The sequence below is a fragment of the Lichenostomus cassidix genome, chromosome 4, assembly GCF_008360975.1.
Source record: "Lichenostomus cassidix isolate B80296 chromosome 4, HeHo_3.0, whole genome shotgun sequence".
Classification (NCBI taxonomy): Eukaryota; Metazoa; Chordata; class Aves; order Passeriformes; family Meliphagidae; genus Lichenostomus; species Lichenostomus cassidix.
In genome coordinates, this window is record NC_139484.1 from 29,206,544 (window position 1) to 29,224,589 (window position 18,046).

Consider the following 18,046-nt stretch of genomic DNA (forward strand, 5'->3'; position numbering starts at 1 on the left):
TACTGAGCACACAAAGTGCCTGAAACTCCAACTCTCCCTAAAAAATGCTGCTGCAACTGATGGTCAGTTCATGTCTCACAGCTAGAAGAGTGTTTCTGTAGATCAGTCTGCTAATCAACACATCCAATGCTAATCACACACAGCCTCATGCCACTGTAAAACCATTTCCACAAATCTTTAACTTTGTAACACAGCTGCTCTGGGTGACACTTCACTCTGACAGTGTTCAGTTAGATACAAAAGGACAACCAATACATCCTTTTGTTTTGAAAGCTTAATTGAAATTCTGGCAGTTGGTAGAACTCTGCTTCAGTCCTATTGACCAGGTGAAACTCTCACAACAGCATTCATTCCCAAACCAAAATTCTTCTTTTTACCTTTCAAGTATTTTAAGGACAGTAATCGCAATACAAATGCAACACAAGTCACGCAAACCTAAACACTCTGCAGGACTCTTTTCAGAGACAATCCATCATGTTCTCTTTGACTCTGCTCACCTTTCTCTTCTGACCACCAAGTCATGATAATGATAAAATGCCTTTTTTCCTGGCCACTACTGATGGCAGCTTAATATTCCAGTCTCATCTCCGTATTTGTTAGTCTGCCTCCTTCTTGTATCTTTCAACTGTTTTTGCCATCCATCAGTACTTTAATTACTTGTGTAATCTTTTCTCCCATCTCATACCTGCAACAGCAAAGTTATAAGCAAAAGTAGGCTGAATTATAACCATAATAGATCTTACATTCATGCTTAAGAACTTCACAGACCCAAGAGGGATAGGATTAAGATGTTTATTCTCCATAGTCAGAGATTCTCTCTTGCTTATAGTGATGTATTCTATTTAATTCAACGAATATTGATTCTAAAAAGGATTACACATATTCTAAATATTCAGAGGTGCTGAATTTTCTAGGGCATTTTTACAAGCAGGGTGAAGAATATGACAGATGACTGTCTGCCTCTTGAGGCTCTCTGAAGGCTACATTAACAATTCCGCACAAGAAAAGCAGTTTTAGTACTTCACAATGAGAATATCCACACTCACTGTGACACTCCAGGAACCTTCCCTGTAAACAACTCATAAACTTTGTATGACATTTGGACATTTTTTTATAAATACTGTTTTCTTAACTGACTAACTCTCATACACACTATTTCCAACCATACCACCCCAACCAGACAGAATGAGTGCCCATTAAGAATAAAAATTGCTTCATTGAGTGAGGCTGATGAAAGCCAGGAAAGAGTTTTCTCCTGCTTGTCCACAAGGAGGAAGTGGAGAGATAAGAGAACACCCAAGCAAGAAAAATTCACTGAGCGTATAAAATACAAGCTTAAAAAGATTTGAGAAAAGCCTACATAGGGGGCAATGTCAGTACTTTTCAGAAAGGAGAAAGAAGGTGGTCTCATTTAGTTGGAGGCACATAAGATTCACGTGAGAACAAAATGTCAGAAAAGCTTTGTTATGAAGAAAGGCCGGAAAGTGCAGAAGCCAAGAGGAGCTGGGCTGAATCCCAACAGTCACTTGAAAGATTTATGGTATCTCCAGAAGGTGCTTAGAGACCCCACAGAGGTTCAGATTCCAGGGGCTTAAAGAATGAATGGCCTAATGAAATAAATCCCTAACACATAAGCCAGTGAAATGTCCCACCAGAGGAGGAACTCCACCAGCAACCCCAGTTAACCTGTATGTTATTAAAAAAAAAAAAACCAAGAGAATGAACTCACGTGCAAGTCTATGAGCCAAGAGAAACATAGATGGTTAGTCCTCAGAGCAAGAAGATGAGATTTTAACAGCTGCAAAGTGTTGAGCTAATGCTCAGAGGATACGCTGTTTGGTGGATTTTTTCCCCCAGCATCACATGGAATAAAGCTGAGTATCTGCTCTAGATCTCCTTGGCCCCAGGGCTAGACTTGAAGATACACAAATAGAATTACCATACTCTTAGAGAAAGAGTATCACCAGGAATCATTTCTTTATAAGAAGCTTTGACTTCTCAGAGACTTGTAAACCAATGAAAATGATAAAGCCATTGGACTTGAATATTTCAGACCATGTAATTACCACTTAAGTTTAAATTAAATGGAGAAATGAACAAGAGTTAGCCTGTATCTCAAAGTTTATGTGACAAATATGTAATGCTCAAATGAGCGGTTAACAGAGACCAAAAAAAATGGAGGGCTGGATATGAAAAATGTCTAGAACTTCCATCAATCACAATAAAAAATATAGGTCGTCCTGGACAGAAAAAAATAAACATAAATATGCGTACTAAGATGAAACGAGAGCATGCTGTTAAAACTGGCCATTGTACTAGAAATGAAGGAGCTCCTTCCTCACTTCTGCTATCAGCAGTGATTGTGGCCAGCATAAGCAGAGTGAGGACACAACAATGGAAGTTATGTACCTTACAGGTAAAATTCAAACAACACTCAAAGTGGGAGGACCCAACATAGAATTTTTATAAAACTGACAAATCAAACTACAAGCTTGCAGCCATAACCACTATAGATGTCAACAAAACAATCTCTCTTAAAAATATCAAATTAAGGGACTGCAGAAAAGGAGAAAAACTGAATGTGGCAACTACAGTCCTAGCAGCCTGACCTAAACAGATCACAAGAACAACTTTCAAAGAATAAAGATAGAAAAGAAGATAAAACATTTGCCAAGTACTTCAGTATCCTTCCCATGACAGATTTTTCTAGGCACACAAGTAAGTTGATCTGGATTTAGTAAAGCAACCAACAGAAATCACATTTCTTTACATATTACTTAGTACAGACAACATAGCTTTTAGTCAATCATATGGCAGAAAACTGGGTAAAGAAGGATTCAAAACAAGTGGTCTCAAAAAAGGGAAGTAACAAATATGTTGGTTGTATTGATAACCAGCTTGTTAAATCTATTAATTAATCAGGAAACAAACAGAACATAAGCAATTCAATAACATTCACTAATTCTTGAAACTAGAAAGCCCTATCAATGTGGGAGATCAAGAGGATCTTTATACAGAAGAACTAGAACACTGAAGTAATAAAGACAGAATGACAAAATACAAAATTACATACCAACAAACCAATATTTTTTGCTGTGAGCTAGGAAGTTATTCATTGGAAACTAAAGAAAAAACCAAACATGGATGACTGTAAGTCAAAGTGATCCAGCCTAAAAAAAAGATAAATGCAAACTTATTTAGGCAAGATGTTACCAGTTAAGTACTAACATTCCTCTGTAAATAACCTATAAGTTTCTACTTCGAGAATACTGAGCATTAATGATGGAGCAGAGAGCTCCAGTGGTCATGCTAGAGCCAGAGACTTGATGAAAACACCTGCCTGACCATGCATTCCAGAAGGCACAGCAGTTCTGATATGCTTCCCAGAAATGTGGGGTGGGCAAGGGGAGGTGTAGTCACTGGGAGCCTCTGGGAATGGTGGGTGCTGAGATCTGCACCTGATCATCCCTACCAGTGTTTCTAACTTTCATCCACATTTTCTAGGAAAAATGACTACGATTTACTGCATGCTCATAGGCCTAAAACATGGTTTCCATTAGAAGCAATTAGCAAGAATAATGGCATAGCATAAAATCAAAGTCTCAAAAAGTACGCCATACATGGCCTCTAATAAGATGTAATAGACATGGAAAATATTTGAGTTTTCTGGGAATTTCTGGCAAAATGAAAAAGGCATTTCAACGGCAAAGTTTTAGAAACTGAGGGATAACTTGTGTCCCACAACCGCAGGGCTCTGGAAATGTAACACATGGTCTAGTCTAAGCCCCAAATATTGGCTAGAGTCCTCCCTTCAGACAAACATTTCTGAAAATTAAAAGCAGTCAGCCTTTCAAAAAGGCTGTTCCAGTTGTCAGGTCTTTCCCCCCTCTTCCAATACAAGCACAAGTGGATATAAAAGAAAAAAAAAAAACCAAAAAAACCCACCAAAAACATTGATTAGTTTTGAGAAAATGTAAACATTACTTCTTTAATTGAATATTACAAACCTAAGAGACTTGGGGTTTGTTTTTTATCAATGGAAAGAGAACACAAAGGCAGCCTGGTATCATAGCAAAATAATTATACGACTGTACCACTGCCAAAATTATTGCTAAAGACATGGACTTCAAAGACAGCTAAAAAAAGAAAAGAAACAAATTCCAGGATATGGAATATTACTTTAATAATAACAAAAGGAAGCAAACAAATAAACAAGGGCCAAATATATGTGAGGTTGCCTCCTTTAAAGGTATACAAATCTAAAACTAAAGGAAAAAGAGTTTTCAACTTGTGACTTCATTTTTAAATTGAACTTTTGGGGGAAATAATTATTCTACTATTACTAGTTATGGCAGCACACATTGTTTACAAATGTGTTACATTGAGAAGGAGTTCTGTGCTCTGAGAAAACAGGTCACATTTAGTTTGTTTAGTATTGGTTTGTTTCATCCCTTTGCTCCTAAAGTGTCATGCACACAGCACTCTCTCCCCCTCAGAAACACACATATACACATTAAATTAGCTGGGATTTTCAAATTGCAGCCAACCTGAAATCCCCCCAAAGAACAAGTTGTGGCTGACTTCACTGCAGCTTCTGTTCCTAAGCTCCCTGTATGTTTAGACAACAAAAGCTTTTTGAAAAGACCCTCCCAGTTCTCCCCACTGTCTCTCAACTTGTGCAGCCACCAACTGATGTGACATTCCCATATAATACTACTATAGACCTACACAAAGCAGAAGGCAGAGACAGGAAATATCAGGTTTTGTCTATTTTACAACCCATCATTAATGAATCTTACGCCTGAGTTAAATAGACAATGTTCAATTCAAGCAATTTTTGCCCTGTCCTAATTTTGCACCACGAGCTGGAGACTAGATACTGCTGGGGCTTCAAACACCCAATGAGCCTTGGTAGTAATGATGCTAAACAGGTACCCCAGAGCCTCACTAGAATAACTACAAATGTAAGCACAGCATGCCCCAAAACATCTGAAGTGCTTTCAGTGATTTAATTTCTCAAAAACTGTAGAACAGGTTCTACTGGATGTCTTCATGAGCAAAAGTAGCAGTACAGTGCACAAAACACTCAAAACACGAACCAGCCTGTTGAAAACTGAGGGAGTGCTGAGTTGGTACATTAAGTTTACTGCTTCCCTTCCCCTAAATGTAACAAATTCTGAAGTTTGAACTCTGTGTTGATACATTCTTGAGATTAACATATTTTCTAAAACTACATCAAAAACCCTACCTATACAACACACTTATGGCCCCCTGTATGGCATAAGCATTAACAGAAGGATAATCCTTCTCTCAAAGAGATTATTTTCCTCCATTTGGGAGCATCTTAAGGCAATCTTTTCAGAAGAGAATAACAGACATGCTTATTGAGTCCATGTCTGTGTAAATGCACACTGATCCTACAGAAATGTCAAGTAAGCATCATAGTGATCAAAGTACCAAACTGAAATTGGCCATAAAATTTGCTAATTAATAAAAATGCAATAGCCTATCCAATGATTAATGAAATAACCTTAAGTAAATATATTTAGATGTCTGTGTATGTATACAGAGTGTTCAATATATAACCTTATTGGTGTAAAGAAGCAGAAATAAAGGCATCAATATATCTGTGACTGATAAGAGCCTGCAAGAAAACAGTTTCATACAAATGGTAGGTCTCATAATAATGCCACAATACAGAAGGACACATGGAAGGAAAGTTTTGGTAAATCAGTAATCTGGTATGCCTGAACATGAGTTCAAAATTCAAAGCAGGAAAAACTGAATGTGTTGTACAAAACTGTATTTATTGGGGTGTTATGCAGTTGAAAACAAAAGGTCATATAGAAGGTAATGTATATACACCAGGAGAAGAGTGCAGTCATCTCCAGTGGTTTCTCTGACTGGCAAGAGACACCCAGTTCCTTGGACTCTGCATTAAACCATATGTGTTTGTTTATAACTGCTGGAAAAAAAGAGCATACACAAGTTGTTTGTCTTGCACATGTTTAGCCAGACATTAGCTAAAAACTGCCCTTCCTGTTGCCCCTTTCCCAGTACCAGATGTAGGCACAAGCCAGTGGAAGTGGAGCAGACATAGGCATGACAACCTAATTCTCTGCATGAGGGAAGTAGCTCGGGACAAGGAGGGGGAAGGGGAGACAAAAACACTTTGCACAAGGTCAGTGCAGGAGATTGAGACATCTGTCAGGGCTGGAAGTTAGTACATTTGCTTTTATTACAGCAAATAATGTTGGTACTGCAACAGTTTATGCTTAAAGCAGTGCAGCCTGCGAGCACAACTAAATAGGCATGACAGTATCCTGATTTTTAAGTCATATCCCACAGGAAATGAAGCTAGTAAAGTCTGGCACAAATGTAATGCTTGTTTTCTTTTAGTACAGAGAACAGGGAGAGAGAGAACCTAGAGCTGCGTCTCTAATGTACTTCCAGTTACAGAATGAAAACCCACTTCTAAACAAAGCACTTCAAAGCATTTCCAAGTCCATAGATTTGACCCAACTAGAGTAGCCCACGTTATCAATGGGAAGCTTGTGGAAGTGAAGAAATAGACACAAAAAAGGATTGCAACGTAAGCATGGTCGCTTAAAACATGTTCTGCTAACTCTCACTGTCAGATGCTACAATGAAGCCTGGGTTGTACTGTCAAGTTCACCCACATAAAGAAAGCCTAGTTCAATTTTTTTACACCATCTCATTTAAATAGGACTGACTGAGGAATATTACTTGATTCCATGCACAACACAACTTAATCAGTAATCCACCTACTTTGGTATGCATTTCCTGCATCTACCCCAAAACCCTTTAACAAGTAATTATCAAGAGAAGTCAGCAGAGATTTTATAGCCAAGCATAGCCGGCCAGCACACAGGTCCCTACAAACATCCCTTCTGCATTAGTTACTGTAAATGCTTACAGTTACTACATTTGGTCATGTATGTGTTAGATAGGGTACAACTGTTCAATCAGCTGCACATTAATTTTTATATGATATTAAATTATATACACAAATTTATATAGGGGAATAGTTTAGTGCAAAGAGGTGAGAAGTAACTGCACATCTTCTGTTACAATGCTAAATTCACCACCACTGGACATGTTCTCCAGGCATGATGTAAATCCCTTGCAATTCAATATTCAGAGAAGAATGATTTCACCTAAGTGCCAATGAAATTAATGACAGCTTCCTATAATAGAGCTGTCTCACAGAGCTTAGAGCTGATTGAATGAACTGTGATTTATAAGTATCGTTTTAAAAATCCATTACCCCTCCTGAAAGAAGTGCCTTTTTGCACAGATTAGTAAGCTTTTCTCATAAATAGAGAGGAAGGGCACTATCTTCTATCATTTCTATAAAATGGGAACTTTCTTCTGCTACATTTCCTTTGTAAACAAGGCTTAATTTTATATTTTCACCAGTGGCACATTTCAGCATTTGGTGTTAAAGAGGAGTGTTTGCTGGCCAAAACTTTTTTTTTTTCCCCCTTCTTCTTTTTTTCTTTTTTTTTTTTTCCCCAGCTAACAAGAATGAGTACAAGAAGTGGGATGGAGAGGTGATATAGCAGATGTGTGAAATAATGAGGAGTTGGGAGCATCCATTCTCTTTGTCTCCAGGTTGAAATCAAAAGGATGCTTTCTCCTGGAATAAGTAGCTGATTGACACACCCACCACCACAGCATATTAGGGCTGATGATACCTCAGAAAAGCTGAGGTGAGGGCTAGGTAATTTTCACAGGAAAAAAAAATCCATTCAGGGTTACAAAATGTGTAGAAACTACATTACTTGGGATGTTCTCAAGCTGAAAATGGTTGAACACCAAGAATCCATGAAGGAAAATTTCACCTATGTTTGCCCTGTCCTTACACTCATCCAGGGTGTACACTTTTAGCTTCTGTGAGAAGAAGGATATGGGGCTAGATGGGATATTGGTCTGATACAACACATACACTGACTTACATATAACACCTGTGCCAAATGAGCGGGGTGATATTTTCCCCCAAATGTTTTCTTAGCTGGTATCTCTCTGCTTCCATGCTGTTCACACCTGCAGCAGGATTTGAACAGCCAGTTGGACAGAGAGCCCCACTCCTCACTACAGCAGTGTTCACATTATTTACAGTTCAACCTTTACTGTGGAGCAGGGGTTGCTCAGACAAACTCCTATCTTTAACACAGTGCAGAGTAAGTTTCTCCAAGCTATCTACATGGACCCTGAAGCCTATCAGATTCTAAATCAAACTATGCCCTTTAAAAGGAAAATGCAGACTCTGGAAATCATTGCGATTTTTTTATGCAACAAGAAATTTGTTTTGAAGAATGAACTGAGCTGTGAAGTAAAATAAAAAGGCTCATTCTAGTGTGTGTCAATCTGCTTGCATAGTAAGATGGAATTTAAGAGATTCCTAACTCATCTATTTCCCAATGTTTTAATGCCTTCCACGAAAGACTAAGCCTTCTGCTGACCCAGCAATTTATGAAAATCTATCAGGACAATCAACAGACATTAATATTTGATAAATGGGCAGACCCAGCCATTTACAGCTTATTAATAATTTGCTCTAGTGTACTGTAAGACAACTGCTGATGCCAATTCTTTGTATAAAAGTGAGCACCAGCAAAACACCTCTGTTTCTGAACTGGAATGACTTCCATCTATAAAAGCAGTTCACAACTATTACTCCAAATGGTCAGTAGCTATGAATGAGCTCTTGCTGGACACTTAACTAAAATTTTATTAATCATGCTGCATAAAAATCTAAAAATTTAGGAGCCAAAGGTATTTAAGGACTCTGTTTTTGCCACTGGTGCTCTGAGTAGTCTATTAGCTAATATTTTAATACACAGCACTCTGCAATATAAAGTCTATGATTAAGATTATTTAATATCATTACTCCTCTCCCAATCTACTCCATAGCTAGGGACATATCAAATTTCTCTAACAAGAATACCTTTATCACATATGTTCTTTTTTAATCACAGCTATAGACTGAAGTATGCAGAGAATTTCGGACTTAGTCACACACAAGCCTCCAAAACTTCCCTCTTTGCAGACCCAGTTTGCTGACACCAGTTAAAAGATTTTCCTGAGAACTGGGGAAAAAAGGTCATTTACTACAGTAATTTTTAAAATGTATTTGTTCTTAAACTTTAACATAATTTTTAATTCTCAAATAAAAGCCATGTGTCAATATGTTTTTGATGTTTCAACATTTCACACGTTCCCTGAGTCATGGATCAAGTTAGCAAACAGCTGTAGATTTATTACACAGATGGGGGAATTACCTTTGGAGACCTGTTTTTAGCAGGTGTTAGACACTGAAAATTTAACACTTGCCATATTTAAGAGCAACCACAAACTAAGAGAAGCAAAGTGAAAGGCTTCCAATGCTCATTTTTCAGGATCAGAGCTTCTTACATCTACAAAGCACCCATTTGTTGTTGGATGCTGGATTGAAAGGACTGCATCAAGGAACAGAGTCTCATTCTTACAAACACTTTAATTATTAAATGGAACTGGTTTTTCTATTTTTAAAATGCTAGAAGGGTGCAATAAGAGAATTCTTAAGCAAAAGCACATGTAGACTTCCCATTCACCTGAAGTTACTTAATTATTAAAATTATTTATTTTGGGGGTTGGTTTTTTAAACTTTTTTCTTCCTTCCTGCATCAGCTCAGCATAGCCACCTACTACTCCCACACTAATTCAAAGAAAAATTTATTTATTTTTGAGCCCAGCCCACCCACACTTCTAAAGCTACATAACAGTAGATCACAAAATGTTGTGCACAGACAGGAAAAGTGATTTTATACCCACAAAGCTATTACAATATACTGAGAATCTACTGAACAGCTTCTGGAGTGCAAAGGGATACTTCTTGTGAATTTAGAAAGAAATAATTGCCACAAAATCACACATCTAACAGATAAATTATGATACATTAACTGCTTTCAGACTCAGACTATGAGAATAGAAACTGGATGAACAAATAAATAGTTTTGCATTATAATTACAGGTTAGATTATTTGCTATTACTGTAGTTTAGTCTGGGGTTTGGTCTCTCTGTTGTCAACTGTAGTAGTTTTAAAATACAGTAGCTTTTTGTGGCTAGCACAGGTCTTTCTCGTGAGAACATTCTGCTGTGTTTCATAAACAAAGATAAAGTTTGGATGTTTTTCAAACAGTGTCTCGAGACTTGGACAGTTCAGGCCTGGCCAATCAGGCCTAGGGGGAGGTTTCTGACTGACCAATCTGGGCGACCTGTGAAAAGTCTATATATATATGGAAATCAAAATAATAAATGCTTTTCTTGCTACACTGAGAACTGGAGTCCTTTTCTCTGCTAGCGGCTCAACAGTGACAGCTTTTCAAGTCAACAAACAAAATCTGTCTTTTTTTGCAGCTGACTTTGAATTGAATGCAGTGAAAATTAGACCTGGAAAGCTCAAGAAATGAACAGAGGAATATACAGCATGACATCTTTAGCTTCTTCCTGGTCTACCTCTAACGGGGATGAGGTAGATTTTATAACTCTTTAGAACATACATGAACCTCATTTGCTGACTTCATTTCTGCTTTCAGCAATTGCAGTGTGGTTTAAATGATCCAGTACCAAAACCAGGAGGGAAAGAACTGTCCTTTTAGCTCCTTGCTTCAACATTGAGAGAAAGAAAAGGAAGAAAAATGCAATCTGCAGCCAATTCTGCTGCTACCTGCTTAGTGTCTCCATGACAGATTATAGTCTCTAAGTCTCCATCCTTCAAAGCAGGTATGTGTCCTCCATCCCTTTCTGTCCTCTTAGTTTCCCTTTCAATTTTGTAGAAGGCAGAGGGAAACGAGAGAAGATGCATGTTATAATGTCTTTTTTAGAACTCTCTCATTCTGCAAGTAGCTCTTGGCAATGTGTATTTCAAGCAAGCACAAACAACTACTCTCAAATATACTTTAAAAATCCTGAAAACCCATGCATCCTTCTTACATATATTATACCTTTAAATACTATTTTCTAAAATCCCACAGATTTATTATTCCATAATTCCTGGCATGCCTAGATTAGCTTTAAGAGCTTTAAACAAAATCTGTCTTTGCTGTCATTGCATTTACAAACCTCCCACAATCTCATAGTCAGAAAGTCTGTTATTTTTAAATAAAAGGAACAGAGGTGCTCTGCCCAGTGAGTTGAAACAACCTCCTTAATGGACCAGGAAAGTGCAAGTTGTCATAACACTGGAATGCATATGGGTCTCTATCATTTGCCAGATAACATATGTTTTTTCTCTTCCTCTGCTCTTTCAGACATGTCTCTAAAGCCAATAAACATAACTTTTCTAATAAACCATAAAAGAAAATGAATTTACTAAAAAGCTACTGACATGACTAAGTCATGACAGTGCTCTCTTCAAGATGCAAGTATAGGTATGTAACTTGTTAGACTTTTCAGAAGAATGCATGTGCAGTGTAAGAGAATGACATTTATGCCACACATTTATACCCTACAAGCTACAGCATACCCTGGCAGTGGAAGCAAGTTTAACCTACAAGCCTCAAACGTATACAGAATGTACTGTGCTGTATTACACAAAACAAACACCTTCATTAAGTTCAAAATATGAGTTGGACTGAGAGCTGTCACCATCAACAAAACAATAAACTTTGCACAGCTCAATAACGGAAATACTCTTTTATGCAGGAGTCCATGGAGGATAAGAAACAGGATGCGGTGTTTCCACCCCATCTAGGTAAAAAACACAAGGCGAACTGATGCCAACATGATGTGCTGATTTCTCCTAATTCATATACAGTTTTAGCCTGCTCAAAGACAGAGAGAGAAAGAAAGAGAAAGAATAGTGTCACTTCAGCTAGAGGCAATACTGTACTGTAATTTGGAAATATATTGTACTAAAGAGAACCATAACAATGAGTATTGAGAAGCATTACAATCACCTAAAAAAATCTTGAAAATAAAATTTGTAATCAGAATTAAATCTCTGTTATTGAGGTAGATCCATGGCAAAGCTTTGTTCCTTCATTAATAGCATAAGTGAATGGCTCAGAAAAGAGACACTTTGTCACACCCCTTACTCTTAGGCCATAGAGGTGCAGTTATAAAAGATGCTAAATCTACCCAAAATTGCCAAGCTCACACCAAAGTGTGCATAAATAGGACATAATCACCACCATCGCTCAACAGTCAATAGACATTCGTAATCACATAGGTCCTTGAGAAGTTATAGTAAGAAAAACAGGAGAGAGGCCAATGTGTCCTCACTCATTCCTCCTTCTTATTCCATTTCTAGGCTATGCTGAAGATCTTCAGGAAAACAGATTCATGTTGTGCTGAAAGTTCATCATGATAACTGATATCATCCTTAAGGCTAGTGACAACTCAGAATTAACATGCAGTACCTTTACATTAACAAACCAGGATGTTGATACATCTGCAAAAATCAAAGCATTACTAAAATGTCTGTAAACATCACATCACACCAAGAGTGCTTCTGCTGGTTCCCTTTCAGTTATTGCAAATTGCCTTTGTCTACAATTTATCTCAAATTGTCTTCACTTATGCCTCCTTGCACTTTTTTTTTTTAAGCATGCCACCAGTAACACTTGAATTTTAACAAAGATGGGTCTACAACAACTGGTAACAAACCAGAAGTTCAGTATCAAAAAATGGGCAATAATGGGATAAAGGCTGTTAATTACTTCAAAATTCTACTTACATATTTCACTGCTCTACTTTCTAATGTCTGATAACCCTCTGCTTTCCCACTGACTTTCCCTTTTCTTCATTTAAACTTTCTTCCATTTGTCTGCTCAGATTTCTGATCTCCCCCTCTGTTATCTACCCTGGGGATGCAATCGTAACATTGTCACATTTCTTTCTTATATTAGCTGATGCAAACAAGTTCCACTTGTTTTTCAGGATGCAGATTATCACTTACTGGTCAATATGCACAGGAGAGCCTTTTGTCCACAAGGAAAAACCTTGGAATAAAGTGGTATTTCCAGAAGTAGCTGAATACTATGGCTTTCAAGTGTGCAGTTAATTCTTCTAATTATTGAATTCCCACAGATGAGAAGAAACCAGTAATACACAGATTTATATGCAAGTTGATCCATTTCATAAGACTAGCCCACTTATGGGCTACATTTGTGGAGAGTAGGGGGGAAATGAAGATAACCTGAATAATGACAGGAGGAGTTAAAGATTTCCCAGAAGGAAAGAAATCCCCCATTATCAACATGCAGTCAAGAACATAAGGGAACAAACTGTCCTGTTGTTTAGTGGCTGGGCAGAGGAACAGCAAAGCACTAAGGCAGAAGGCTCTAGACACACAATGTATGAGGCAATGGTTTGTCACCAGCTGGTCCCCAAGCAAAAGTCACTGATGAACAAGACTACTTCATTAATGCCCTACTGCAAGAGCCCCTCTGCTTGCAGAGGGAGAAGACTAGAGGGTTTAGAAGACTTCCACAGTCATGACTGTGATTCAAATATAAAGCAAATGTTTATCACCCCCTCCCAGGCTGTGGATCAGAGGAAGATGTGACATGAGTAGCCTCCTGCAGTATCTTGGTTTGCTTCCAGTTCTCCAGCAGCAGCAGTAATAGAGTCCATGGTTACTTCCTTTACATGCTAGCTCTGAAGTTCAAGAGCCCACCTGAAGCCAAGACTCGTACCACAGACCCTGAAAAACATCTTGGCCAAGTCAAAACCTATCTTCTACATTCTTATCACTCACTGCAACTCCTAGAGCAATATAAACAAAGCTGCCCACTTCATGATAGCCCTTCCTGCTCACAGTCTTTGAGTAGAAGTAAAATGGGGGAAATGAGGATAATTTTGAAAGGTAGGTGTCTTTGAAGTTTAAGCCTGCTACACAATGTAGCATGAAACTTGGACATCACTATGATTATCCTGGATTAACCTGCAAGTAGAACCAGCTTCCTTTCCTGGCAGTGCATAGGATGCTCATCTGCCATTCCTCCTATGCATGTCTCTCATGCCTCCTTCTCATTCATCTTTGGGTTTAGTATCCTAGGTTCGATCATCAGCACGATGTAACTATTTATTTCTACTCTCTAAGCAAGATTATGGCAGCATGGTGACACTTCCAAAATTCAATGCACCGTGTGTGATATGCACATACATGACATCACAGTGCACAACACCTGTGGCCCAAGAAAATCTGCACTATTAATACATCAAAACCTACAGGAAAAAAATATACTAGTAAAACCACAATCACGGGTTATTTTCATTAAAACACTCAGAAGCCTTCAGGAGGCTTCCATCCGCGTAAACCAAAAGCCAGCAAGCGCTATCCATGAGCCCCGGGGCGGTGCCCGGCTGCGGAAGCGCTCCCCGACGGCGCCCGCCCCGCTGCCTTTCAGCACCACGGACGCCCAGCGAAGAGGCCGGGGCTGCCGCACCGCCCCTCGCTCCTCCCCGGGGACGGCGAGCGTCTAACATTACGTTATTAATTGTTTCCTGGGCTTTCCTGGCGCCACCGGTGCCCGATGTCCTCTTTTTTTTTCCCCCCAACAGCCCATGGTGAACAAGGGAAGGGCAGCGGAACAAGGAGGAACAAGGAAGGGCAGTGATGGGATTTTCTTTTTGGCTTGGGATACTAAATGAAAAACTCCATGAGCTCAACATTCCCAAAGTTTTTCTAGATTACTTTGTACTAGGGCTGTACAAACTGTGTACTTTTTGAGCTCAAGGTGCAATTAGAAAAAGAGAAAAAATGACAGAGAAGAAAATGCCTTTTGTTCCACTATTGTCAGACCCCAAGTATTATCGACTCCTGAGTTGAGAAAAAAACCCCTCCAAAATTAATTAAGTAGGCCACCTGAAGACAAAGACAGATTGATTGTTCATCAGATGTACTGAGGAAACACACTGCAGCTCTCCCTAGGTCTCCCTTTAAGTACTGGTTTCCCCCCTATTCTGCACAAACTCAGAAACACGTCTACATTCACCCAGGACCAACTGCTGTGCATTTTCTTCTGATGGAAAAGGCTTTGTTCAGTTCAAAGGTATACATTCTGCAGTGTTTTTTCAAGCTAAAAGCAAAACGGCTCTCTGTCAATTCGTGGCCCTCCAAAGCTTCCATTCAACCTCACTTGCAAAGCATAAAGGGGTTTTTATGGACGGGTGGAACATTTTTCTCTATTAGCACTCATCTAATAGTTTCTGCGAAGGCAAGGTGAGCTGATTCACTTCGTTAGCAGGGAGCTCAGGAACCATTACAAAGACCCTGAAGTGCATTTTAATTTCAAGCCCCTGCGTGTTACATTGTCTGCCCTTCTCTCTGGCTCAGTTTGGATCACGCTGCCCTCGGGGATGGCTCCTACCGGCTCTGTTCCGAGGACCCTCTCAAGTCCTCAGCAGTACCACACCGGTTAAACTCCCTCTGAGGTTGACCCAGAGCTGGCACTCGATTCCCCCTGCAGCCCTGACTCTGCGCTCACTCCGCCCGCTGGGCTTTCCCGCCAAGGCCCCGTTCCCGCGGGCACCCGACAGGTGTCGCTGTCTGGCAGCGCTCGCGGGGCTCCGCGCGGGGCTCACCTGCAGGAGGCGGCGGCCGCGCGCGGCGTGCTCGGGCAGGCTCGCGCGGTACACCGCGCGCTCGAAGCGCGGCTCGTTGTCGTTGGCGTCCTCCACGCGCACGCTCAGGCGGCACGCGGCGGCGCGCGGCGGGACCCCGCCGTCCCGCGCCAGCACGCGCAGCTCCAGCGCCGCCTGCCGCTCCCGGTCCAGGCGCGCGCGCGTGGTGACGGCGCCGCTCCGCGCGTCGATGCGCAGCAGGGCCAGCGCGGCCGCGTCGCCCTCCAGCGCGTACCGCACCTCGGCGTTGGGCGAGCCCGGCTCGTCGGCGTCGGAGGCGCTGAGGCGGAGCACGGCGGTGCCGGGGGAGGCGGCCTCCGAGACGGCGGCGCGGTAGTGGGGCTGCGGGAAGACGGGCGCTTCGTCGTTGAGGTCGGCGACGCGCAGCAGCAGCGGTTCCTCGGCGGAGAGCGGCGGCGCGCCGCCGTCCGTGGCCACCAGCCGCAGCTCGTAGAGGTCGCGGCTCTCGCGGTCCAGCGGCCCCGCCACGCAGAGGAAGAAGACGCCGGCCCCGGCCGCCCGCAGTGCGAAGGCACCGTCGCCGCCCAGCAGCTCCAGCGCGATGCCGCCGCCGCCCTCCGCGCCCTCCGCCTCGCCGCCCTCGTCGGCGTCCGAGACGGAGACTCGGGCAACGTAGTCGCCGGGCCGCGCCCCTTCGGAGACCCGCGGGCCGCCGGTCTCGGTGAGGTAGAGCAGACGGATGGCGGGCCGGTTGTCGTTCACGTCCAGCACGGCCACGTAGACGAGGACGCTGGAGACCTCGGGCTGGGCGCCGCCGTCCCGCGCCTCCACGACCAGGCGGTGCAGGGCCCGCGCCTCGCGGTCCAGCGGGCGCCGGAGACGTAGGACGCCGCTGCGCTCTTCCACCGCGAAGTAGCCGTCGGGGTCGCTCTGCCGGCGATTGATGGCGTACCGCACCTCGCCGTTCGCGCCCAGGTCGGGGTCGGTGGCCCGCAGGCGGCAGACGGCGGTGCCCGGCGGTGCGTCCTCCCGCAGCCGCGCTCGGTACTCGCCGCGGCTGAACGCGGGCGCGTTGTCGTTCTCGTCCAGCACCCGCACCGACACCCGCAGGCGGCCGCGTCTCCGCGGGCTGCCGCCGTCCCACGCCTCCACCACCAGCCGGTGGACTTCGGCCCGTTCGCGGTCCAGCCGCCGCAGCAGCACCAGCTCCAGCGGCTCCGGCCGCGCATAGCGCAGCTGGAAGAGCGGCGGCTCCCCCGCCGCGCCGCCCTCCTCCAGCAGCGCGTAGCCCTGCGTGCCGAAGCGGCCGGCGTCGGGGTCGCGGGCAGCCGGGAGGCGGAAGGCGGTGCCGGGCGGGCTGAGCTCGGAGATGTTGAGCTGCAGGCTGTCCCTCGGGAAGCGTGGCGGGTGGTCGTTCACGTCGGTGACAGCGATCTCTACCTGCACCACCTCGCCCCGCAGCGTGGCCGCCGCGAAGCTGTAGCGCGCCCGCCGCTCCCGGTCCAGCCGCCGCGCCGTGCGGATGATGCCCGTCTCCGGCTGGACGTGGAAGTCCGCCAGCACCGCCGACTCGCCGCTCCCCTCCGACAGCAGGAAACCCCCCGGCGGGTCCGCGCCCGCCGGCAGCCCTGCGCGTATGTCGCCCACCAGCGTCTCGGCCGGCAGCCCCTCATCCACCGTCAGGCTGAGGTTATACACCGGCGCCGCGCCGCCGCCCGCCGCGCACAGCCACAGCGGCACCAGCAGCGCCAGCGCCCGTCCCGTCGGGGGAGCGCCGCCCTGCCCGCCCCGGCACCTGCCGGCCCGCAGCCGCCGCGCCATGGCTGGCCGCTAAGCCGGCATCGCGGGCAGCCTGCGCCCTGCTACTCGCCACCGCCAGGCAGGTGCCTCCGCCTCGCCGCCGCGGGAGCAACTCCCGAACGCCGCCGGCGGCGATGTGAAGGACGAGCGTGTGCGAGGGGGCGGGAGAGCGGCTCCCGCCGCCACCGCCCCGCGCAGCCCCCGCCCCGCCACCCCCCCGCAGCCCTGGGGGCCACCGCCCGCCCACCCACCCAGCGCCCGGGGGGGCGGCGGTGTCCCCCACTCACGGACGTGTCGCGCTGGGTCGGGGTGGTGCGCAGCGCCGCTCAGAATTCGGAGAGGTCTTCGCCGAAATTGGTTCTTCGGGGAATCAGCTGGCTTTCTGCTGATGGGGCAAAGTGTGACTAGTGCACGGGCTGCCTCTAGATGCAGAGGCATGGCTCGTGAAGGAGGAGAATTTAAATGAAACAGAAATCTGCGAGGATAAACGAGTTTGCACAATTCAACAAGGATTTGTCTCGCCTTAATATTCTGGTCCTCCTTTTCCATTAAAAGGTTTGCTTGTTATCCTTGCACTAGGTCAGTAAATAGCAACTCAGCACAGCAGGAAAGCATTTACCAGAAGTAAGCTTTAAGTAGAAACTTCGATCA

At 43.8% G+C, this 18,046-nt stretch overlaps 1 protein-coding gene across 1 annotated transcript in view; it reads right to left on the reverse strand.

Moving 5' to 3' along the window:
• The window catches only part of DCHS2 (dachsous cadherin-related 2), a 101,235-nt gene extending 83,391 nt beyond the window's left edge, over positions 1 to 17,844 (reverse strand). The window contains exon 1 of the mRNA XM_085058554.1: positions 15,596 to 17,844. Coding sequence (XP_084914680.1) covers positions 15,596 to 17,416 — 1,821 coding nt within the window. The 5' untranslated portion in view covers positions 17,417 to 17,844. The remainder of the gene's footprint in view (positions 1 to 15,595) is intronic.
• Between the last annotated feature and the right edge of the window lie 202 nt (positions 17,845 to 18,046).